The 24,211-nt window shown below is 42.4% G+C and overlaps 1 protein-coding gene across 6 annotated transcripts; it reads left to right on the forward strand.

Moving 5' to 3' along the window:
• Positions 1-1,078: 1,078 nt before the first annotated feature.
• Positions 1,079-22,876, forward strand: LOC101960216 (3 beta-hydroxysteroid dehydrogenase/Delta 5-->4-isomerase). 6 transcript variants are annotated; one of them, XM_078027101.1, is made up of 6 exons: positions 1,079-1,203; positions 7,252-7,389; positions 10,420-10,467; positions 14,500-14,697; positions 17,793-17,957; positions 21,040-22,876. In XM_078027101.1, exons 4-6 carry the CDS (start codon positions 14,553-14,555, stop codon positions 21,849-21,851), a joined length of 1,122 nt encoding a protein of 373 aa, XP_077883227.1. In that variant the 5' UTR covers positions 1,079-1,203; positions 7,252-7,389; positions 10,420-10,467; positions 14,500-14,552; the 3' UTR covers positions 21,852-22,876. The 6 variants fall into 6 exon arrangements, with proteins under 6 accessions (XP_077883227.1, XP_077883226.1, XP_005334994.2 ...); XM_078027100.1 differs by lacking the exon at positions 10,420-10,467; XM_005334937.4 differs by lacking the exons at positions 7,252-7,389; positions 10,420-10,467.
• The last annotated feature ends 1,335 nt before the right edge of the window (positions 22,877-24,211 follow it).

Raw genomic sequence — 24,211 nt, forward strand, 5'->3', positions numbered from 1 at the left:
GAACAGTGAATAAATCTTTGCTTTGAACTCTGTAAGCCTGGGCAGTGAAACACTGCTTTAGGGAATCTTTAGGTGTGAAAGTGCCAAGAGAAATGCTCATTTGGAGGCTGACTCTTGTTGATAGGGAGAATTTCATGCTCTTCATGGATTTACTCATTCAAAGCTTTGAATTTGAATCCTAGCTGCACAGAGATAGAAGAGATGGGCAAGAACTCATAAGCCCCAACCATGCTGTTTTGCTCACAAACTTCATCCTGTTTACCTCGAAGAAGAACTTTTCATAGTGAATCGCTTTGATGTTTAAAACCTAAAAAATAAGTGCTCATTGTTAGAGATCAGACCCCCTCAGGGCTGATTTACCTATTGAGTTCTGCACCATCTATTTCTGCTTGTTTGTCTTAATTTCCCTTTTTTTTATATTTCTAATCAAATCCTGCACCCTACTCCAGAGAACAGTAGAACTGCACAACAGTCACTTAAGTTCATGATATCATGACCCTGGCTGGACAAGAAAAGGGCTTGTGGACACACAAAGCAGGACCCGGCAGTGATTATTAAAACAAATTAAAATGTTTCTCTTACTTCCTCTTGTCTGTGTCTTCATCACTTCTTCCTGAGGAATTGCTCATGCGAGTTTCAGTGGTGGACAGAGACTTCAACAAAATCCAATCTAGTTGATTAGTTCCCTTCAGTGTAATTGGTAATCATTCGTTTACATTGTTGAGGATGAGTAAGTAAATAAATACTTTCAAGTGATTCAGGAAGACATAATATTTTTCTTTTTTAAGATAGCATCTTACCATGTTGTCCAGGTTGACCTCAAACTCTCCATGCCTCTGTCTAGTACTTCTGAGGAGCTGGGATTATAGATGTGCACCACTGTGCCTGGCAGAAAATCATTTTATAGATTAGATTTGAGATAGTTCCATCATCTACAGTCACCTATCTCTGAAGTTCCCCCGCCCCACGCACAAATCCACACTTTGATAAGGAATGAAGATGAAGACAAAGATTTTGGCAAATGAACACTCGTGTTGTAATATTAACACATTTCTGAAAGAGAAGCCACGCAATGAGCATGCCACAAGAGTCCAAGGTTGTTAGACTCAGGCAGAAGGTACAGCATATACGGCCCCAGTCCTGCCTTGGAGAATGAGGAGACCAGCACAGTCGCCCTTTCGGCTGCCCTTTACACTACAACAGGTTAGAACTTTCCATGTTTTTCTCAACTATGCTTCATGTTGCAAGGAATGGTGGGTGGAGAGCAGATGTGAATGTGGGATTTTCACCGTGATAGATGGAAGAAAACAAAAGTGTTATTATATAATGATATGTTTTGTTAGGGTGGTGGAGGACCACAGTGTTTGACTCATATCCCACTCTAAGGCAAAGTATGGTGGGTCATAAAATTCCTCTTCCTTCTACCAGGATCCTGTCCTATACCCTCAAGGAAGAAATAGTGGAGATTCTCCACAGACAGATCTGGCTGAGTTTCTTCCTCATTCTTTCAGCATGAGCCCACCTTTTTCTGTTCATCATATGGACACATGATTTTCCAAATACCAATCATAGCTATGCAGTGAAGTCCCCTTAATACAGCAAAAGGCCAAGGTTCAGACAGCTTCCTGATGGATGAACCCAGGAGGTTCTGAGAGGGTGGCTGTGTCCTTCCCAAATGCTTTGCCATATTAATCTCTACATCTGTCTCCATTGTTGTAACATCCTACAGAGTAAACTGGTGAAGGATTTGGGGGATTCTCACCCTAAAAACAAACACCTCAAAATGCTGGCTACCTATACAAATTGAGACATAAAAGCAGCAAGTGCCAGAACATGCTGCCCCTCATTTCGCCTTGCTGCTTCAAGTCCGGAACCCCAGGAAGGAGAAGATTTCCTCTTGTTCCTTCACTGAAATTTAATTAACTAGACTCATATCACAGGAAGACTCAAGTCTGTCAACACATCTGCCCAGACTTGTTTATACCCTAGTCCTCTATTTAATCCCACAGAGAATGATTTTCAAGTCATTGTTCATACTAGGGGCCAAGTATACTTTGCCCTAAGCACATAGAATTTCCCTGAAATTTTTCAACTGGCTACCCCAAAATTGTCTGCATTCCCCATTTTGCACCTCTCTTGTAGAAAAGGGGGTTTATCAATTTTTGAATGATATTGGAATAGTGGGAAATCACACTCCTCTAAAATACATGAATTTTTTTATGCCTTTATGATTCATCTTTGTTACTTTAGTCCAGGGAAGCTTCAGAAATCAGATAGGAAATTCCCCACCCTCTTCCACCAGAAAATGCAGATGTTTCCCTGGGATTTTTGATTAACTTAAACAAATTAACCGGATCCCTTCTAAGCTAGTTGATCAGAAGGCCCAGGTCTATCAACCTGAGACTTCCAACTGGCTTCCAAAATGATGAATGGGCATTTTTGGTGAGTGAAGTAGAATTTGTTAGCATGGCTCTGGATCACAAAAACTTATTATGTGGGAAGGCCAATGACCAAACAGTGAGGGATGGGGATACTTTTGTCCCTGGGTTGCCACTTGGTTACCCATGGTCTGAAGGAGCAGCTGTGTTTGCAACCATTTATTGAGGATACAAGTTACCACTGGAATTTGGAGATGGAAATAACACCGGGGGAGTTTCTCCCTTGGCTGCACATGGTCCTGCATTTAGTCAGGAAACAGTAACATTTCCAGTCCCTTGGCCATTGTTAGCCAGGATGCCTAAAGTGAAAATGGAAGACAGCCTGAGTCTGACTGAGGCTAGAACAAGCTCAGAATTCAGTCTGCCTGAACTCAGACCACCAGCCTAGAGTGACCTCCTGGGAAAAGCTGCTGGAATAACAGAGAGCACCTCTAGGACTCTGGGCAGCAGCTGGCCACCCATATGAGGAAGGACAGTAACATTCTATGGAAATCAGAAGGTTTGGTTTGAAGAAATAGTTTCATCTACTTTCATCAAATGGATGGTGCGAGTAACATCCTTAGGAGCAGTGTGTTTGAGTGCTACAGAGTGGAACAGCATGTTTGGGTTGATGCAGGATACACAGCTCCAGACGAAACCACTCAGGTGGCTTTTCCTGATGCAGACCCACACTAGGTTATCCCAAGGGAACATTTGGCCAGGGGAACTATACAAAGTCACTGTACAATGGCTTTCATGCTGAGAACAGGACTTGCCACATCCCCATAAATGCGGACTGGAGCAGCCCACGTGAAGCAGCTTTAATGCCTCCTACGCACGTGTGTGGAGCTAGACTCAGTGTGACTGGGATATTCACCTGTTCGTCAAGCGTGTCCCCCATGTCATGTTAGATGCTCTGGTTAATGGGGACCCTTCTTCTTGGGCACCCTGTGCAACTAACTGTACCTCTGAGAAAACATTTCAAGTTGGGTGTCTCAGCTTCGCCTTATATGCTCTTAAAGATGAAAAGTGGTGAAAATGAAGGTAGAATTACAGGATTTAACCTAGGGAAGGTGGACATTTTTCAAAAGGTTTTTGAGAATTAAGATGGATGTAGAAAGTGTTAAAGCAAAACTCTTGAGGCCCAGGCATGCGTGCATAAAAGGGCTTATAGAGCCATTCCATACAAATGCTAGTCAGGAGAAGAAGGAACCAGGTCCTGGGTGGGTCCTACAGCTACCAACCTCAAAAAACTACAGAATGGAAATGTCTGCCACACCAGAGCTAAGAGCTTTGAATGAATTTTGGGGAAGGAAAGTGCTGTGACCTCTACTGGCCATAGATGAGCAGGAAAATGCTGAGGGGAACTTTTTGAATAGGAGAATAATCTTAAGAAGTACTTGCTTCTCGAGTGTTCTGGGTGCAAAGCAGCTCCAAATCACCCCTTGATAGTCATCCTCCTGCCCTTTTGAGTTAAGGGCTTCAACATATGCTTAGGTGTATGGAGCAATTTCTAGTTTGTTTGGTCCTAATATTATCTATATAATATTTATCATCTTCTCAATTCTCTGTCCTCCTACTAAATTTAGGACATTTCAGAATATTTTACTCTTATGAAAAACATTGGTAGGGGTGAAAGCTATTGTTTTAATTTGGTTTTGCAACAGTGTAAAATAATGTACCTGACAAGAACATCTTAAAGGAGGAGACTTCTATTTGGGGTACACAGTTTCAGACTTCTCAGTCCATAGTTGGTCACCTTATTGCTCTGGGCCCAAGAGCACATCATGGGGGAAGGGCCCAGCAGAGGAAAAGCTGCATAGTCATGATGGTATCAGCAAGCAAAGAGAAAGAGAGAGAAGGAGCCTCAGGACAGATATGCCCTTCCAGTGCATGTGCCAGTGACCCAACTCTTCTAGCCACCTGCCAACTGCCTATAGTTAGCACCAATCCATCCATTCAAACAAGGGTAGACGGATTACGTTATAGCTCTCATAAACAAATCATTTTATTTCTGAATATTCCCCACTAACAGGAACTTTTGGGGAGACACCCACCATTCAAACCATAACAGCAAGGAACTATAAATGGAGAGTCAGAAGAGTATGGTGGTACATGTTTACAATTCCAGGAACTCTGGAGTCTAAGGCAGGAGGAGAGAAGGTAGAGAGCAGATGTTAATGCAGAGAATCAATGTACATGGTCAGATAAAGATTTTAAGTAATCAGTTCTGCAGAGTTGAGCTGAGGAGCAAGGGTCAGGATGAGCAAGCCCATCACTGTGACAATATTCCTTGCCAAGGCTCTTTGCTATGTCTGGTGTTTCTGATATGATTTGATATGCCCAAGTGTCCAGGTGTTCCTGATTTAATTTGCGAAATAATTAATCAATGTGTTCCTTGTATTTGTGCTAAGCAGATCGTGGTTTTTGTTTGTACAAATAGGTTGTAGTGTCTTTTTACCTTGGCATTTTACTGAAAACACAGTTAGGCACAGTTTGAAAGGTACTGTTCTATACATCATGGAGTAACTCAGAGCTGGGCACAGCCTGCTGTCCACAAATACATCACAATTCAAATGTGAATGACTGAGTCCCTCTGCTGGTAACTCAACAAGGAAGGGCTCCTAACAAGTTTGCTGCAGGTAACCCAGTTGGAAGAAATTTTCAACATCATAATGCCAATATTCCAATGAGAAAGCTAATCTGGAATTTCTCAGAGAAATCAACACAAAGATTGCCCAGATGGCCAGGATTCTTTAGCCAAACACCTGCTGGGTACCAAAAATCTTTTGTATAAGAAAGACAAAATGGTCTGGGGTAGGAGAAGACAAATTCCTGGGACTAAAACATAAAATATAAACATATAACAGCTGACATGTGTGAACAGGTTTTTCCATAAAGAAGCTCTGTCTCCTTTACCTAAATATTTGATGGGAAGAGATACTGTGTCAACTGGGGGAACACTCCCCTATGAAGCATTAGAGAATGAACAGCTGTTGATGAACTCCAAAGGGAGGTTATAGGTGGAAATGAGGGTTGGTGAAATGAAGATAAAACTTTAGAGAAGAACTGTTATTTTTCAAAAGAATTTGATAGAGACGAATGATCCAGTCTGTTCTACATTCAAAATCCAATATTCAGGAGGTGAAAGTTGGTAGGAAGAAATCAGGCTCATTCGAGATCCACCGTCATCAGAAGTTGGAGGTGGGTGGTGTAGATCTTAAAATTCTATCTTGGGGTGCTCAGGGGAGCAAAGGGCTTTTATAGGGAGGGAAAGGAAATATAATGAGAAAATGGACAATTAGTGTTTCTTCTAGAGGAGTGTGAGTCACAGCATGAGTCTACTCCATCCCGCGACCAGCACGTTGGTTTCATTAAAGAGGTTTTTAGCATAGAAGTTAACTAGTGAGATCAAAATAAACACACAGACTCAATTACCAGGTCCGAGACGGCTCTCCCCTCTGGCTCTCACCTCCAACCACCTGGTGGGGCAACAAGGCTTACTCAGGACTAGCAGGAGAGAGAGAGAGAGCACACCAGGGAGTGGGCTTTTATTGGGGAACAAGAAATTCAGGGGAAAATTCCATCCAATGAAGGTCAAGGGGGGCAGCATTCCAAGGTCAGGGTCAGTGATTGGTCTCAGGGTCAGTGGTCAGTCACACCCCCACACGGACAGGCTCTCGCACCTGGAGAGGGTGGGGATTAGTTCCAACACAGTTTGGCCAGAACGCCTCACACCCAATCAGGGAGGTGCCCAATCACGTGCGACAATGGCTCCCCACAGTCTACATTTTTTCCTCTGACAGGAACCTAACCATCAGCCTTGACTTTCTGTGGCTAATTTCTGTATTTCAAGGATACAGTTTTGTTTATTTTGTTTCCTTTTGTGTGGTGCTGGTGATTGAACCAAGGAGCATTCTACTGAGTTATATCTCCAGCCTCCCTACCCACCCTTTTTAATTTTGTTTCAAGACAGGGTCTCACTAAGTTGCCCAGGCTGGCCTCTAACTCCTGATATTCCTGCCTCAACCTCCTGAATCACTGGGCTTACAGGCATACCCCACCATACCTGCCCAGTGCCTATATTTTCTCAACACATACATATTACTTCTTAGCAAGTTAAACCTCACACCAACTTTCAGGCTTTTTGTTAGGTGATACCCAGGACTAAAAACTAAGTAAAAGCATCCAGATATTCTTGGTTCTATAAGTTTAAAGAAAGACTGTCTGTCCATTAAAATATTAATGATTTATGTGGGAGACACCTACCACTCAAACCATAACAGCAAGAGAATTATGTGGGGCTCTCCTTAAAATTTACAATGCTGGGCAAAAGGTGGAGGGCATGTAATCCTTGCAATTGGGTTGGGGAGGAGAAGTGAAATTCTATCAAGGACATCTCCTACAGGAGCTGCCTTGATTGATCTTCATGTGAATCCTTGCATCTCTAGCATCTCTTTTACCTGACCTGACTGTATTATGGGTATGGACACAGTCTAGTTGGGCAATGGTTTTCCTTACCAATACTATAAAATAGAAGGCATGTAACCATACCCTTACTACAATCTTAATAGCACATGCTAAATGAGCACTAATAAGATTACCTCAGCCCAAAAAATGTAGAGTAATCTCTGGTGTGCTGGTAGGGACAAAGTCCTACATAGGATATTAACTGGGGTTTATGACTAAGGCCTCAAAGTGCATCCCAGTAACTACTGAGGTTTGGGACCAATTTTCACTGGAATTGCATTTACTCTCTTGCTACTGTCAATCAAAACAAAAAATTAATCACAGAGTTTCTTCCAATAATAATATTATTTTTTTGTATTTACAGCAGTGCGATGGGAATATAGGTGCCATGGTAAACTGTTGGAAAATTGAAAGACGTTGAGGCAAGAAGAGGTTCTTAAAGACAAAGATTACCTGAAATATTTTGAAAGAATAACCTCTGGCCACAATAAGTAAAATTGAGGTGAGGATAGTTGGAAATGGAAATAAAGTTGCTGGAAGATGTCCTTACAGAAGTACTCTTTTTCCCATAGTTTTTACATAACAGTGGGGTTATTGTTACATATTTGTACACTTGCAAAATATAACAATATAATTTATTCAATATCATTCCCCGGCATTTCCCCTTTCCCTTCTCCTCTTCCCTCCCTTCAAGAGACCCCAACACACCTTTCCTTTTCTTTTTCCTTTCTGGTTTCCACATATGAGTGAAATCATACATCTCTTCATTTTCTGAGTTTGTCTTATTTGGCTTAGCACAATGTTCTCAAGTACCTTCCATTGTCCTGAAAACAATATCATTTCATTCTTCTTTTGGGCTGAATGAAACTTCACCCATTCATTCATTGATGGACACTGAGGCTCCTTCCATAGTTTGGCTATTGTGAATTGTGCTGCTATAAACATAAGTATGCATATATTGCTATGCATGACCCCAGTTAATGTCCCATGTAGGTCTGTGTCCCTACCAGCACACCAGAGGTTAGTCTACATTTTGTGGGCTGAGGTAATCTTGTTGGTGCTCTTTTAGCATGTGCTGTTAAGATTGCAACATACAACACAGATAAGCATATGTTGCTGACTTTAATTCTTTGGAATAAATACTGAGGATTGGTTTAGCTGGGGCATATGGTGGTTGCATTCCTCGTATTTTGAGGAATCTCCACACTGACTTCCGTAGTGGTTGAACTAATTTACAATCCCACCAACAATGTAAAAGTCTTCCTTTTTCTCCACATCTTCTCCAGTATTTATGGCTCTTGTATTCTTGATGGCTGCTGTTCTAACTGAATTGAGATGAAATCTCAATATATTTTTGATTTGCCTTTCCCTAATTGCTAAAAACGTTGGACCCTTTTCTAATTGTTGACCATTTGTATTTTTCTCTTTTTAGAAGTGTGTATTTAGTTTATTTGCCCACTTATTAATTGAGTTGTGGTTTTTTTAGGGTTTTAAAAATATATTATGGATATTAATCTTCTGTCAGAAGGACAGATAGCAAATATTTTATCTCATTCTGTAGTTTCTCTCTTCACATTCTTGGTCTGCAGAATTTGATGCATTTGATCCCATTTTTAACTCCTGAACTTTTGGAGATCAATTGAAAGAGTTGTAGCTTAAGCCTATGTACTGGAATGCTGACCCTACATCTTCTTCAAGGGGTTGCACAGTTTCTGGTCTAATTTCTAGGTATTTGTTCCATTTTGAGTTGATTTATGTGCAGGGTGAGAGACTGGGGTCGAGTTTCACTCTTCTACAGATGGATAACCAGTTTTCCCAGCACCTTTTGTTGAAAAGGCTGTCTGTTCTCCAATGTGTATTGTTCGTACCTTTGTCAAGGATCAGTTGAGTGTATCTGTGGGGTTTGTCTCTGTATCTTTTATTGGTTCCATTGGTCTATTGTGTCTCTTTTTATGCCAGTACCATGGAGTTTCTGTTACTATAGCTCTAAAGTATAATTTAAAGTTAGGTATTGTAATGCCTCCAGAATTCAGGGTGGGCGGCCTGCCTTTCTTTCTTTCTTTTTTTTTCCCTTTCTTTCCTTTTTTCAGTTGCTTGGATTACTCCAGATTTTTATTCTTCCAAATAAATTTTAGGCCTATTTTTCCTAGTTCTATGAAGAATGTGATTGATATTTTGATGGTGTTTGAACTGAATATACACATTGCTTTTGGTAGTATGTCCTTTTTAGCAGTTTTAATTTGCCTATCCATGAACATGGGTTTTTCCCCCCCATATTCTAAGGTCTTCTTCAATTTTTCTCTATAGTACTCTATGGTTTCTATTGTAGATGTCTTTTGCCTCCTTGGTTAGAAATGTTCCTAGGTTTTTAATGTTTGTTTGCTTGTTTTTTGAAAATGGACTTGTTTTCCTGATTTCTTTCTCAGCGAATACATTATTTGTATATAGGCAAGCTATTAATTTTTGTATGTTGATTTTGTAACCTGTTACTTCAATGAATTTGTTCATTAATTCTAGCAGTCTTATGACGGAACTTTTTGGTTCTTTTAAATATAAGACTATATCATCTGCAAACAGTGAACTTGACTCCTCTCTTTCCTATTTTTATCTATTTTATTTTCTTCCCTTACATAATTGCTCTGGTTAGGATTTTAAGTTCAACGTTGAATAGGAATTGTGAACGTGGACATCCATGTCTTGCTCTGAAATTTTAAGAAACGCTTTCAGATTTTCCCCATTCACTATGATGTTGACTTTGGGTTTGTTGAAAATTTCCATTAGGATGGTGAGGTAAGCTCCTTCTTCCCCTAGTTTCTTCAGTCTTTTTATCATAATTGATGCTGAATTTTATTGAAAACTGTCTCTGTATCTATTGAGATGCTTGTGTGGTTTTTATCCTTAATTCTCTTTAGATGTTGAATGAGCAAGATTGGTGTTAGTTCTCCTTTAAAGACGTGGTACAACTCAGCTGAAGATCCATCTTGCTCTGGGTTTTTCTTTGGTGGAAGGCTTTAAATTGCTATTTCAATTTTATTACTTGATATAGATCTGTTTCTCTTTTCTGTATTTTCCTGTTTCAATTCAGGCAGATCTGATACATATAGAAATTTGTCGATGTCTTCTAGATTTTCCAGTTTATAGGAGTCTAACTTTTCAAACAGTTTCAAATCCTCTGGCTTTCAGATGCATCTGCGTCGATAGCTCCTTTTTCATACCCAATTTTGTTGATTTGGTTTTCTCTCTCTTTCTATATGGCTACCAATCATATTTATCTTTTCAGGTAACCAATTCTTGTTTCATTGATCTAAACCCACTTGAACCCACTTGAATGACCCAGTTAGGGTCATTACTAGGACGTAGTATGTAGATAGGGTGTGACTGGAGGAGATAGGTCATTTGGGGCATGCCCTTGGGGTTTATATCTTGTCTGCAGCAAGGAGAGCAATCTCTCCCTTTCTCTCTCTCCTCCTGATTATCATGTCCTGAGCTGCTTCCTTCTACCTTTCTGCCATGATGTTCTTCCTCATCTCAGACACAGAGTGATGAAGTTGGCCATCTTCGGACTGAGACCTCTGAAACTGTGAGTTCCCAAAAATCTTTTCCTCCTCTAAAATCATTCTTATCAAGTATTTTGATCAGAACAGCAACAAAGTTGGCTGAAACAGATGGGGTCGGAAATTCCTATCAGTAAACACAATAGTCACAAACTAGACCTGGCATTAAACAGCAGATATCAACTCTGCCACTCATAGTCTTATTAACTGCAACAACACGAATGTTGGGGACACCAGTTTTGTAAACTAAGTAGTTCTAAAAGAAAGTAAGTATACAGTTCATTAAGAGAACAAAAAAAATTACAAGGTAAAGAAAGTTTACAATGTTCCAAATATCAATAAAGAGAAAGCATAAGAAATCTAGCAAGTGATCACTATAATAAGGAGAAAAAATAAAGAAACTAAGAGAATGAGAGAATAAGAGAATTTGAATATTAGAGGGAGAAGAAAGAAAGGAGAAGCAAAACAAAAATTGACAAGAATTGTAATCCTCAAAAGTTGAGATAAAGGTAAATAATAATCATAAAAGTTGTGAAAAATTAAGAAAAATGTGTATCAATGAACCCATTAGCACAACGAAAGCACCAAAAAAGAAAACAGAAAGAGATTCTTAATAAAAATGAAAGAATTTTCTCCATTGAGGTAGTCAAAACTATTGATGAGGATGGATGATCACTGCTGATGCCCACCTATCCTTTCCATTTCTTCTTTGGTTATGCACCCCTCTTAGAGCATGGGCTAGGAGTTGTTATCACCTTTCTCTTTTTGTTTTGCTCACTGAGTTGCAAGCTGGAGTGGCCTAAAACTGATGCTGGTTGTAGACCTGGAGCTAATTATCACACAAATAGGAATGGTAATATCATGGTTTAGATGTGAGGTGTCTCCCAAAAGCTCATGTGTAAGACAATGCAAAAAAGATTAGAAGTAGAATGATTGGGTTATGAGAGCCTTAACCTAATCATTGTATTAATCTACTTGAATAGATTAACTAGATCATAACCAGTATAAGGTAGGATGGAATGGGAAATAGTGCTAATTGGATTTTTGTCTGGACAGGCCAGTTCCATAATCTCCCAGATTGGAGCTGTTGCAGTGTGAGGGTGGGGAGTTCTAGTTGATGGTGCTTAACTCTAAAGAGGCCTTTGGACTTTCCGGGTGCTATCTGCTCTGTAGAGTCTAAATCAACACACTCCTAGGGCTGGGAGATGCTGATCTCTGCTGGGAATCTGGGTCTCAGAAGTCTCCCAAACAAATCTAGGGTAAGGGAGCCAATCCTCCATAGTTCTCTTATACCCCACTGCCCATAAATATGACTTTTTCAGGTTTAGTCTAAGATAGTGCCTAGCCTCAACTCTCCACGTGCCAGTTGAGAAGTCCACGGCATTTTTCAAATATCAGTTTGCTGTGCAGTCTCTGGATCAGCTAAGTCCAGACTGCTTTTCTTCTCCACAGGGTTTTTCCAAGTCAAATATGTCCATTGTGTTTCTCTCTGTGTGTGTTATCCTTACTCTCTACAATTAGTTGATGCTGCTGTTGCTGTCACAATAATCACCTTGGCTTTAATGAACTCCTTCTTATCCTTTGCTCAAGGCACTCAAATGTGAGTCCAAAACATTATGACTGCCTCATACTGAATTTCAGTGAAGTCCCTCTTTCAGACACTCTGGAAAAAAAAAAAAGCAGCACATTCACTGCTTGAATCCCGAGCCACAGAGCCATGGAAACACAGCCTTCCTCTAATTGGACATCTTGAATCTCATACAAAAGAATTTTTTGACTCAGGTGGCCATGGTCTGCCTGCAAGACAGACAGTCTATGCCTCTGGCAGAGACTTTTGTCATAGTATGAGGCAATTGTGCATAAAAACCACTTATGACTCTTGGACCCCATTTATTTTTTGTGAGAGTTGACCACAGTGAGCCCATTTTGGTTTGCACCGCTTTCACATTTCTTTTCGTCTTTCAGAATTAATCAAGCTACCGTCAGAATAGAGTTCATAAAATCAACTTGTATGGGCTGGGGTGGTGGCTAGAGTGCTTGCCTAGCATGTGTGAGGCCCTGGATTCGATTCTCAGTACCACATAAAAATAAATAAAAGGGCCACAAACAACTAATAAAAATATTAAAAAAAAATCACCTTGTAACCTGAAATACCATGAAGCCTTCCTAGGGATGCACTCTACTAGGTGTAAAACTGCCCAAGGAGACCTGAATCAAACGGAAATGGTTTTCACAGGACCATGCTATAGAGGGAGGCAGGAAGGAGGTAGTCACAAGCACACAACCCATTTCCCTAGGATTGGAACTGTGTAAAGAGCTGCTGGGGTCTGTCGATACTTGGACCAAGACCTAGAAACATCTCTTAACTGACCATAGAGACCCACTTGGTTTGTGGCTGGCACAAACCAAGTGTGAAACAATGTCAGATTTCCATAGAAGTTTATGGGTGACAACTCCAAGTTGAAATGACAACTCCTATTTCCATGGAAGCTGCTCTATCTGAAGAAGACAACGAATCAGCTCAAGGGGTTCAATTGCATGCTGAGAAATTGAATAGTAATAAAAGCTCCTGCGTTTGTCTTGGTGGGTGGGTGGGTGGGTGAGTGTGGAGTTCTGAATCATGGTAAGTGGCCAAAGCCTGCCCACATGGTCAGGAAGAAAGCACTGGAAACCCGGTACATTAAGAGGGACAGCAAGGCAGGGAGCAGCTTTGCAGACATTTTAGAAGCGCATTCAAATTGGACATGATGTCCATCAGAAAAACCTCCTTCTAGGTTGGGAAGGTTGTTAGAGCTATCAATCCATGTCCCCATGAGACCAATGAATAGGGCCACTTAGGTCCACAAAATGAGTGTATATGGTACTGCAGAAAGAGAGAGACAGGGCTCAATCAGGATATAGTCTTCTCCCACCCTTTTAGGATCATGAAAAATTTTGTTTGCCAAGAACAATCCTGCTCTAAAAGTGAAAAGATGGGCAGGAAGTCTGCAAAGCTGAGGGGTCTCACCCTGGGAGACACAGTCTATATAATATGAACAACTGAATGAATTATTGAGATTGAGTGGAATTCTGAGAATGCGGCAGCTTCTTTTGAGATGTATATCAGTGTGATGTGAAGAACCCATGTTCCATAACCAAGATGTGATACTAATTCACACACACACACATATTAATGGTATATAGTAATGATACAAATGTATGTGTGTGTGTGTGTGTGTGTGTGTGTGTGTGTGTGTGTGTTCCTGACAGAAATCCCCCCCTAAGGCATGCCATGCCAAAGAAGGCCTTCGTTCTTCAGGGATCCCGCCCTATACCTTCAAGGAAGGAATGCTGAAGAGTTCGAACAGACTTACAGACTTGCCTTACTCAGTTATCCATCCATTTGGTTAGCATCTAGTCACCCTCTTGTTCTCCAATCACATTTTCAAATGATGGTCCATGCTTCCATGATGTCTGTTTAGTAAAGTGTCCATAAAAACCTCAAGTATAAGGTTCAGAGAACGGCCAGACAGGTGATGAAATGCAAGTACCTGCATGGTGATATATCCAGGAAGAGCAGGTAAGATAGTGCCCCTTCCTCCACACCTCACCCTGTGCATCTCTCCATCTGTAGGCTTTTAAGTATCTCTTATAATAACAACCATGCACCTAAGTAAACACTCATCTGTGTTCTATATAAACTGTTCAAGAAACCTAATCAAACTTGACGAGGGTAGTATGGGAATTTCAATTTGTAGCTAGTTGCTCAGCACAAGTGAAACAACATGGAGTTTGTAACTGCCATCTTCAGTGGTTGGGAGTCATGGGGACTGAGTCCTCGCTCATTTGGGATCTGACACTATCTCCAAGAAGAGTGTCAGAATTGATTCAGAATAGAGGACAATTGATTCCTTGCTTGCAGGTGAACAGAAATCCCCCATTTAGCTGTGGGATCATGGAAGTGATCTCTGTTGTGAGAGAATAGTAGGAAACTAATTTAGAGGAGGGTTTTCCCTTACATCATCCCAGGGCTTTCTGTACCCCTGTACTCATTGGACTTCTTCTTTTACCCTCTCTAGCGTCACCTTTCATCGTACCTGCTCCCTGCTGTGTTCTGTTTCCTGCATTCACCATGACTGGGTGGAGCTGCCTGGTGACAGGAGCAGGAGGGTTCCTGGGCCAGAGGATAATCCGCATGTTGGTGCAGGAGAAGGATCTGCAGGAGGTCAGGGCCCTGTATAGAGTCTTCAGACCACAGAACAGGGAGGAATTGTCTAGTAAGTGAGCTGGTGCTTGAGTGTGTGGCTCCATTATGAATCCTGAATGTGTGCTGGGTGGGGGGGTCTCTTTGTCCAACTAATAAAGGAAATTTGGAGTCTTAAGACTCCTCCTATGCCTGCACATCCAGAGGAATCAGGTGGCATTGTGGAAATGACACAGCACAGCTCTCCAGTGACTGGATCTGACACAAACTAGAACTAGACATGGTGACCATCAAAAGCCACTGGACCTCTGGGACACTTGGGTTCTCTCCTCTGCCTACAGAGCTTTAATGTGCTGAAAGATTGTGACTTGGCAATTGGTATGCGACATTACAGAGCACCATTCAGCAGGAGACCTTAGTAGTGAGATCCTGTCTCTCTTGTCCTTTTTCTGGTATGCTTCTTGGTTTGTTTTTTTGTTTGTTTGTTTGTGAGGGTGGGGTCATTTAGTCTCATCAATGGCATTGAAATTAAAGGAACTGAAAATAAAGGTGAATTTGTGTTAAAGTATGTGTGTGTGTGTGTGTGTGTGTGTGAGAGAGAGAGAGAGAGAGAGAGAGAGAGAGAGAGAGAGAGAGAAAGAGAGAAAGAGAGTGAGAGAGAATGAGTGAATGAATTAGCACATGACAGGGCATAGGGCAGAACAAAGACAGACTGAGGACCAGCATCACCACACATGCCTCGCCTGGATTCCTCCTACATCTCTCTCACCTCCACTCTCTTCTCTTCACCCCACAAAGAAAGTGACTGCAGATTTGGGGTAGCTACCCATTACTCAAAATTGCTTCCCCAGTGCAAATGCATTAGCTGCATGGATAGTGCATTTCCAACCTGCTTCATCCCCAGAACCTCAAGACAATCATTTGGGGAATTTGAAAACAGGATCAAACCTCTGGACAGTGAAGACATTAAAGTTTTTTGGGGAGAGGTAACTGTCCAAAGTCTTCTGATTATTGGAGAGAAGACCACAGATTAGAGGCTGACCTATAGAGCCCCCCCACTTGACCCTTGGCTGACTCTTAACAGACTCTCTCATTGACCCCTGTTTGCCTCATGGATTTTCTGCCACCCTGCCCCACCTGGAGACACAGGTGGCATGGAGCACACTACCCTGCATACAGGGGTACCTGATTAGCACTCTGCAATCATACCCATCCCAAAGCTCTTCCGGTCCCTTTTTCTCATCTTCCAATGTACCATTCCTCCCCTATCATTTTCAATTGGGTCTCTTTTTTACATTAAAGAAAATTAACATAAGACCAAGACTGTTGGTAATGATTATGTCACACAAATATTTGCAAATTTTACATCCGATGACAGGAAAGAGTGATACTCGGCATACAGGAATATCCCGGCAATAGCTCAAGTCCTGCAGAAAGGAAAAAAATGGAAAATAATTCTGAGTTCTTTCCTTGCCAGTCTCATATTTTGGTGCAACACGTTCGCAATGTAGACTCCTTAACTTCTCAGGACAGCAATAGGAGAAGATGAACTCCCAGAGGTTAATTAATTTGTCCCAGGGCCCACAGCAAGAAGGCATGTGGGGTTTGAGACCAGGTGCTCCAGTTCCAGCATTCTTATCTCTTCAAGTCTCCTTAGTCCAGCTGTGTATCTCTGGTTCTCCTTCGAATACAGATCACACCCAGAAAAGCAACTGGGTCTTCCAGCTACATCAGATGCTAAGTCCTCAGTGTCTTGGACAAGGTGGGACCTATGGCTCTACCATGAAGTCCCCAAACTGCCCTCTCCTAGCTCTCAGGGTACCTAGCACTAACAGTGAGGGTTCACTTCCATCTGTGATTTGGGCTTTGCTCCCTGTCTAAGCAGTTCCTCTGAACCAGTTCCTGAAGGCAGCAGCAAAGGAGACTCAGAGGAAGGAGCAGGTGCAAGAGATTTAGCCAGAGCAATGCCACTCTGAGGCCAGCCCCACCTCCTTCTCATACCCCTACCCTGCCCTCCTCCACTACAGGGCCTTCCTGGAATTGCATGGAAGGGAAAGGAGGCTGGAGAATACAAAATTTAGCAGAGAATTAAGGAGACAAGCAGTTCTACTTGGACCCCAGAAAGGGCCTTCCCCAGCCCAGACCTTCCTCTCTGATTGTCCCCCTTGCAGTTCTAGTGCCGTATGACCCATTTTAATCCAATTGGCTTCTTTATACTCTGCCTCAGAAAAGTTGGTTTCAAACAGTCAGTGCTGCAGACAAAAGTAAGCAAGGCTTGGAGGCTGAGCCAAGGTGGATCCTCCGCTAGAAGTATGTGCTTAGAGCTGTCCCTGATTTCTCTGAGCCTTGCTCTCCTCACCTACACAGGAGACAGGGACATCCCATGAGATAACTAGGAAAGGAAGGAAGCAAACTAGAATTTATGTGTAAATTATAAAGCACAAGTAGGATATTGACGCAGACAGCATGCAGCACACAGTGGGCTTCATGGGCTAATTTAAGGTGACAATGTGCTTTGCAGAGTCATTCCTGAAGGATTGGAGGAGCCTGAAGACACTAATGCTGTATCCACTGCCTAGTGCCAGGTTGTTGCAGTGTATGTACTCTAGAAGCTGATTTATTTTCAGGATCAATGTCTGCTTTTGATAATATGTGATAAGAGACATTCCCATTAATCTGTTGATTACTCTGCTCTCTCACACCCCATAGCTGTGCATTTGATATGGTGAGGCCAAGGTTAGCTTCCTGTGCTACAACTCTGCCTCTACTTCTTCAATTCCAAATCCACCCAGGATTCCTCATTCCCTACAGAACTAAATTCTGATCCTTCCCTCACGTCCAACTCTCCACAGCCTCAGCTCTCTTATTAAAATGGAAGAATGTCTCATTACTCTAACAATTCGAATGACCTAGACACACTTATAAATTCACTGCTCAGATTCATGTTCATATTGAAATGGGATTAAAAAGAGTCGTCTGTTCTTTCCAAGTAAATTCGACACATTCTGATTTGTGAGCTTTCTGTTACTAGTCGTTTCTAGGGAAGGTGCCCCTAACTAATATCTTCTCACTATGACTGTCCTTGAAAACCTAGCTGATTGTCTCATCTCTGAGGAAACATCCAGGATCATTCAGAAAGCTTTCAATGATCTGCCTTTGTCCCCACAGAGTTGCAGACAAAGACCAAGGTGACATGGCTGGAAGGAGATATTCTGGATGCCCAGTGCCTGAGGGCAGCCTGCCAGGGCCTCTCAGCCGTCATTCACACAGCTGCCATTATTGATACCGAGAATTTCATTCAGAGACAGACTGTCATAAATGTCAATCTGAAAGGTAGAGTGGCCTGGGATGACATGGGACATCTGAAGCTGAGGGTAGCAAAGCAGGATCAGGAGGGATAGAGAAGCCCCCGTCGTGGAAACCTGCGGTTCTCTGGGCCAGTTGTCTTTGCTCACCCATCCCAGCTGACAAAATCTCAGGGATGTTATTCCGAGGGTTTTACGTGAGGAATCCAGGGCTGAGATAGAGCAAGGCCCCCCAGGTAATCTCACAGCTTTGTGGTCCATCTGCCATGAAGCTCTTTCTACTATTCCTTGATTCCAAACTTACCTGATTCTCACTCCAAATTCCTTTATTTTAAAATTTGCTCTTTTGAGATACGCATAACAGTAGAGTGTATTTTGACATATTACACATACATGGAATAAAATTTCCCATTCTTGTGGTCATACATGATGTGGAGATTTACTGGTCTTATGTTTATAGATGAAGCTAGGAAAGTTATTTCATCTCGGCTGTCTTTCACATAGCCTCTATTATTGATATCTTTGATGCCAGACAGATCATCATGGATGTCAATGGGAAAGGTAGAGTGGCCTGGGAATGAGACGGAGCAGATAGAGCTGAGGGTGGCAAAGCAGGATGAGAAGGGTAGACAAGCTCCTGCCCCCCGCCCACCCCATAAAATACCTCCTGTGCTCTGACTCAGGTGTCTTTGCTCACCTATCCCAGATGAAAGAGCCGAGAGCTGTATTCTCAGGGTTTTGTTTGAAGAATACAGAGCTGAGACAGGGCAAGGAACCTGGCCAAGGCCCAATAGGAAAATGGGAATTTAAACTCACACTTGTGTGAGTTCGTCTGCCACGAATCTCTTTCTGCTGCTCCTTTATTCCAAACTCACCTTGAGTCTCCAAATTCTTGAGATCCATCCACCCCCTGTCTGCCTGGGCAGAAAAGACTTTGCAGGTGCCTCCTCCTTCATGCTTCTAGCTCTTGTATCAGGGCTAATGAGAACATCCAGAGCCCTGATGCTCACCTCAGAGAAGTATTCTTCTCCAGAACACTAGCAAAGCAGGCCCGCAGAGGTTTGCTGAGACACCATGGTCCAGCACTCGCCAACCCACGATGCTTTTTTTCCAGCAATCATCATTATCCATTGTCCACAATACCATCTCTTCGTCTCCCTCTGAGTCTACTCTTGTGGAGCAGGCCCTACGGGGGTGACCAAAGGAACCCCTCCTTAGACTCTCATTACTAAACGCTAGGCGCCTCTTTATAATTTGCTGACTTCTTTTACTTCAAATTAGACACATTTGCCTAAGGAAGCTTGTTAGGCTGAGCCCCAGAGGCCAGTCACTCCCACACCAGTGCAACCCAAGCCCTGGCCCTTCTGTCCTCAATGCCTTGACCTCCACATTTAATTACTCAGAGACTCCTTTTCCAAATCCACCAAAAGGAGCCTGTTGCTTTTTCACATCATTACCTAAAACAAACAAACAAACAAACAAACAAAAAACCCTTCCTGGTTCCCATATTGCCATGTCCTTCACACAACCACACACACACACACACACACACACACACACACACACACACACACACTGCAGGATGAGCTAGGACTAACCAGAGTTTCATTACTACTTCCTGCCTCATGAAGCCTACCCTCTGCTTCATCCAGCAAACAGTGGCTTTGAAATGAAAGAGGCATTGTAGGAGGTACAAATTACAAATATGTTGTCAAGGCTTAGAAAATACTACACAGTTGTGCTCATTTTTTCCCTGTTAGCAAACTAATCGTACATCTTCTAAAGAACATTTTATATTTTTTAGAAAACCAAGGCTCTCTCTTCAGAAAATCAGATTGCAAAAATATTCTAAATGACAAATAAATGAATTTTTATATAAATAATCCTCTGTCCGGGACATTCCTTCCTTCTTTAAGGCAAGGCAGATCTGCACTACTCCAGGACCTGAAGGTCTTCACTATTCCATGAGTTCCACAGAATTCTAATATTAGAGGTGCTTCAATAGAAGGCTCACCTTTCATTTCAATTTCAACCAGGCTCATCAGAAAAGTTCACTGCAGGTCTCCAGAATGCTAAGTAAAGGGAATGATGATCACCTCTTCTGTTCACAACTAAGTAAACAGAGTCGTAGGGTTGGAGGGACCTTTGAGGGAACACACATTTAGTAACAGAAGCTGGGTCTCCAGCACCTCCCCAAATTTCAATAACCATTTACTCAGTGACTTAAACACTATCCTTGTGACAAAGTTTTTATTGGTCTTCAACAAATGTAAAGCATGTCAGAACTGTAATGTCTATGAAGCTGTGCATTTTGCCCATAAACCACTGTGCATGAGCTTATGGAATGTAAAATTCCAACTGTCCTTGAAAGTATGGTCTTCTGAATTTCTAGAATTAAAAAGGACCTATTTTTAATGCAATGAGATGCATGACAAATGTTTTTATTTATTTCTTTACTATTTTCTTGATGGTGATAGGAACCAAACCTGTGACCCAATACAGGCTAAAGAAGTACTCAACAACTGAGTTATATTCCCAGTGCTAATGGGATTTTGTTAATATTCAGTTCGACAAAATATAAACTGGAAACACCATGTACATTTTTTTTTTTGCACTAGGGATTGAACCCAAGGGAACTATAACACTGAGCTACATCCCCTTTTTATTTTTTTTATTTTGAAATACGGTCTTGTTAAGTTGCTTAAGGACTCACTAACTTGCTGAGGTTGGCTTTGAACTTGTGATCCTCCTACCTAGACTCTTGAGCCACTGGGATTACAGGTATATACCAGCACACCTGGCTTCTATGTACAGTTCTAAAATCAAACTATACACACACCATCACAAACACTCACATATTACAAAGTACAGACAGGTCTATGGGCCCACAGGCAAGAAATTCTTCATTATAGAATACAAATGTCAATCTCTTTTCTGCATTTTCCTGGGACTTTACCATGGCAGAAGTAAATCTATGACAAGGAATAATGTACTTGGATCAGGAGTAAACCCCTCTGTTGGGATAATAGATGGAAATATGGGAGACTCTGTGGCCATGGTCGCACTCTTGGGTTATTTCCTGACACTGACAACTTGCTCCCCATGGACAGGTACCCAGCTCCTGTTGGACACCTGTATCCAAGCTAGTGTGCCATTCTTCATCTACACCAGCTCAATAGTGGTAGCAGGACCCAACTCCTACAAGGAGATCGTCCAGAATGGCCACGAGGAAGAGCATCATGAAACGACATGGACGGCTTCATACCCCTACAGCAAGAAGCTGGCTGAGAAGGCTGTGCTGGCAGCTAACGGGAGCACTCTGAAAAATGGGGGCAACCTGTGGACTTGTTCCTTAAGGCCCCCATACATCTATGGGGAAGGAAGCCCTTTTCTTTCTGGAATTGTGAATAGGGCCCTCGGGAACAATGGAGTCCTGGAAAATAATGGAAAGTTCTCTGTAGCTAACCCCGTCTATGTGGGCAACGTGGCCTGGGCACACATTCTGGCCTGCAGGGCTCTGAGGGACCCCAAGAAGGCCGTGAGCATCCAAGGACAGTTCTACTACATCACAGATGACACACCTCACCAAAGCTATGATGATTTCCATTACAACTTGTCCAAAGAATGGGGCCTCCGCCCTGACTCCAGGCTGAGACTTCCTCTCTCTCTGAGGTACTGGCTTGCCTTCCTGCTGGAGACAGTGAGCTTCCTTCTGAGTCCCGTTTACAAATATCAACCCCCCTTGAACCGCTATTTACTGACAGTATCAAATAGTGTGTTTACCTTCTCCTACAAGAAAGCTCAGCGAGATCTGGGTTATAAGCCCTTAACCACCTGGGAAGAAGCCAAAGAGAAAACTGTGGAGTGGATTGGCTTCCTGGTGGAAGAACACAAGGGAGCACTGAAGAAAAAGACTCCCTGATGGGCAGATGGCAGGGAAGGGGGCCCGGGTTTTGTCAGGAGCTATAGGTCGAGCTCCTCTCCCTGGCTCTCTCCAGAAAGTGACCAATGAACCATCCCAGGTTCTTTGACACAATGGGTACAAGGGGAATGACACAACTTAGAAGTTTCCTTGAGCCACCAGGAGCCTCTTGGTTTTATTCCCCGTCTCCGGTGCTAAAGCATTTCTTTTCTTTGGACATCTCCCGTTCCTTCATAAAACTTAATGAAAACATCAAGCTGGGTGTAGGGGCACATGCCTACCACTCAGGAGTCTGAAGCGGGAAGTTCGCAAGTTCAAAACCCGCCTCAGCAACTTCGAGAGGCTCTAAGCAACTTAACAAAACTCTGTCTCAAAATATTTAAAAAATTAAAAATTAGAAAAAGGGCTGAGGTTTAATGGCTAATCTCAACTGGGTTCAATCACTGGTACCAACCAACCAATAAACAATAAAGGACCCAGAAACTGTCATGGCAGAAAAGACCAGTAAATTTAAAATGCATACCAGGAGAAGGGTGTTTCTATGAAGACATTTTTCCACTGTCCCTTCCAAGTCCATGTATGGCCACCTTTCACTCAAAACAAGAGGATGGAACTAGGTGGGGAGAGAAGGGATAGGATCTGAAGGGGACTTGAGATTGACTATAATGTATGAGGTTTGGGGCATGAACAGAATTCCTGCACCGCCCACAGATCAAACACAATGGTGTCTCTCCTGCTAATCTCCACACCCCAAGAAAAAGCTTCACAAAATCAATAGCTATGTTTTTAAACAGGCCAGGTGGAGCCAGCATGCCAATGATGTGCACTGTTCTTTAACATTTACAAAAAAAAAATAATAACTTTGAAAAACCCTTTTGTTTATTTTGTCTGGTTTGGTTCTCTTTAGCCCCTTCATACCCTTGAAAGCCACCTTGTTTGGTAAGTTCATTGAACATCCAACGTTTGATGGATGTTGTCTGTATCACAAACCACAATTAAAAGCTAATGAACATCTTTAAACTCAATCTGTTGAAGGTTTGCATTTTGATACCTGGGAATATACAAATCTCTAATTCTGTTGAGTTGGGCTATCACTAAGGGTACAGCTTAAGATTTTCTTCTGAGCAACAAAGAGAAAAAACACTGAGGAGCCACGTGCGTGCAACTCTTCAAGGGACAGAGAATCAGCAGTGAGCACAGGAATGGAGTGTCCCCAAGCAATAGGTAAAGAGAAAAATGTAGCCTCCCTCTGGCAGCTCAGATGTCTGAAGAACAAAAGCCAGTGCAGCCCAGCTCTGCTGAGGTATGCACACCTTCCCCAGGTCTAAACAGCGCCACAGGGAGCATCACAGGATGTCCATGAATAGTCGGCAAGAAACCTCTCTCTCCTTTTCAGCCCAGTGAAATCCATCACTCTACCTATCAGGGCAGTCTCACAGGGAGAGGATGAGGCCTCATCTCCAAAAGGAAGACAAGTAGCACGAGGGGATTGGACAGTGGACCTGACTGAAAGAGCCTAAGGCCTTGAACAACAAAGTCCACTATCTCCACATGCACTGGCACAGAATGCCAGGCAGTGGGAGCTTCTGCACACAAGCCTGTGTGCACCACATAAAATGCACCACAGAGGGGCAGCAGAGACAGGACAGAGTGGCAGCCTGCACCAGCCCTTCCCTTCCCTTCACTATATGGGCACTCTGCAGCCTCTGGCAAGGAAATAAGAGAACGGACAGTAGGTACTCAGCCACTGGCTAATGTTGTATGAATAACTGAACACAGAGACAGCAACTGAGTTGGCTAAAATATAGTGTTGGCTAAAATCTCAGAGTGCAGATGAGAATTAAAAGCCAAAGAGGGAACCAGAATAACAAAAGGTGAAGTGGCCAGAAGGTGATAGCCTGAGCCAGAACTTTCACAAAATGAGAGCACCAATTTTTATCTCAATGTTTTGATCCCTAAATATCGCAAATTAACTCTAAACATTAAAAAAACAAATTTAAAGACCAGTTCCAGGAAAGGAATATGTATGTGGAATTCCAAGTTTAACCGTAAAATTATGTTTCTTAAAAATGAGGTGCTCAAGGTTAACAGTCTATTCTAGATCCCACTGTACATTTTATCTTCTTTTAGACTTTCTCCATGTTTGAAATAGGCCGTAATTTGTTAAAAATAAAATCACTCTCATTGGAATAGAATGTGCGAACTGAGAAAATGTTATGTGGCCTGAGACAGGGCTATGGGTTACACTCTTCCATGTGTGTTTCCAGACTCTGGTCTAGTTGGTAGATACAATGTGAGACCGGGTGGTTGCTGCACACCCAGGAAACTGTGCAGAGTACACAGAGGATCCCTCCTGGGCA

Source organism: Ictidomys tridecemlineatus, chromosome 11, assembly GCF_052094955.1.
Source record: "Ictidomys tridecemlineatus isolate mIctTri1 chromosome 11, mIctTri1.hap1, whole genome shotgun sequence".
Classification (NCBI taxonomy): domain Eukaryota; kingdom Metazoa; phylum Chordata; class Mammalia; order Rodentia; family Sciuridae; genus Ictidomys; species Ictidomys tridecemlineatus.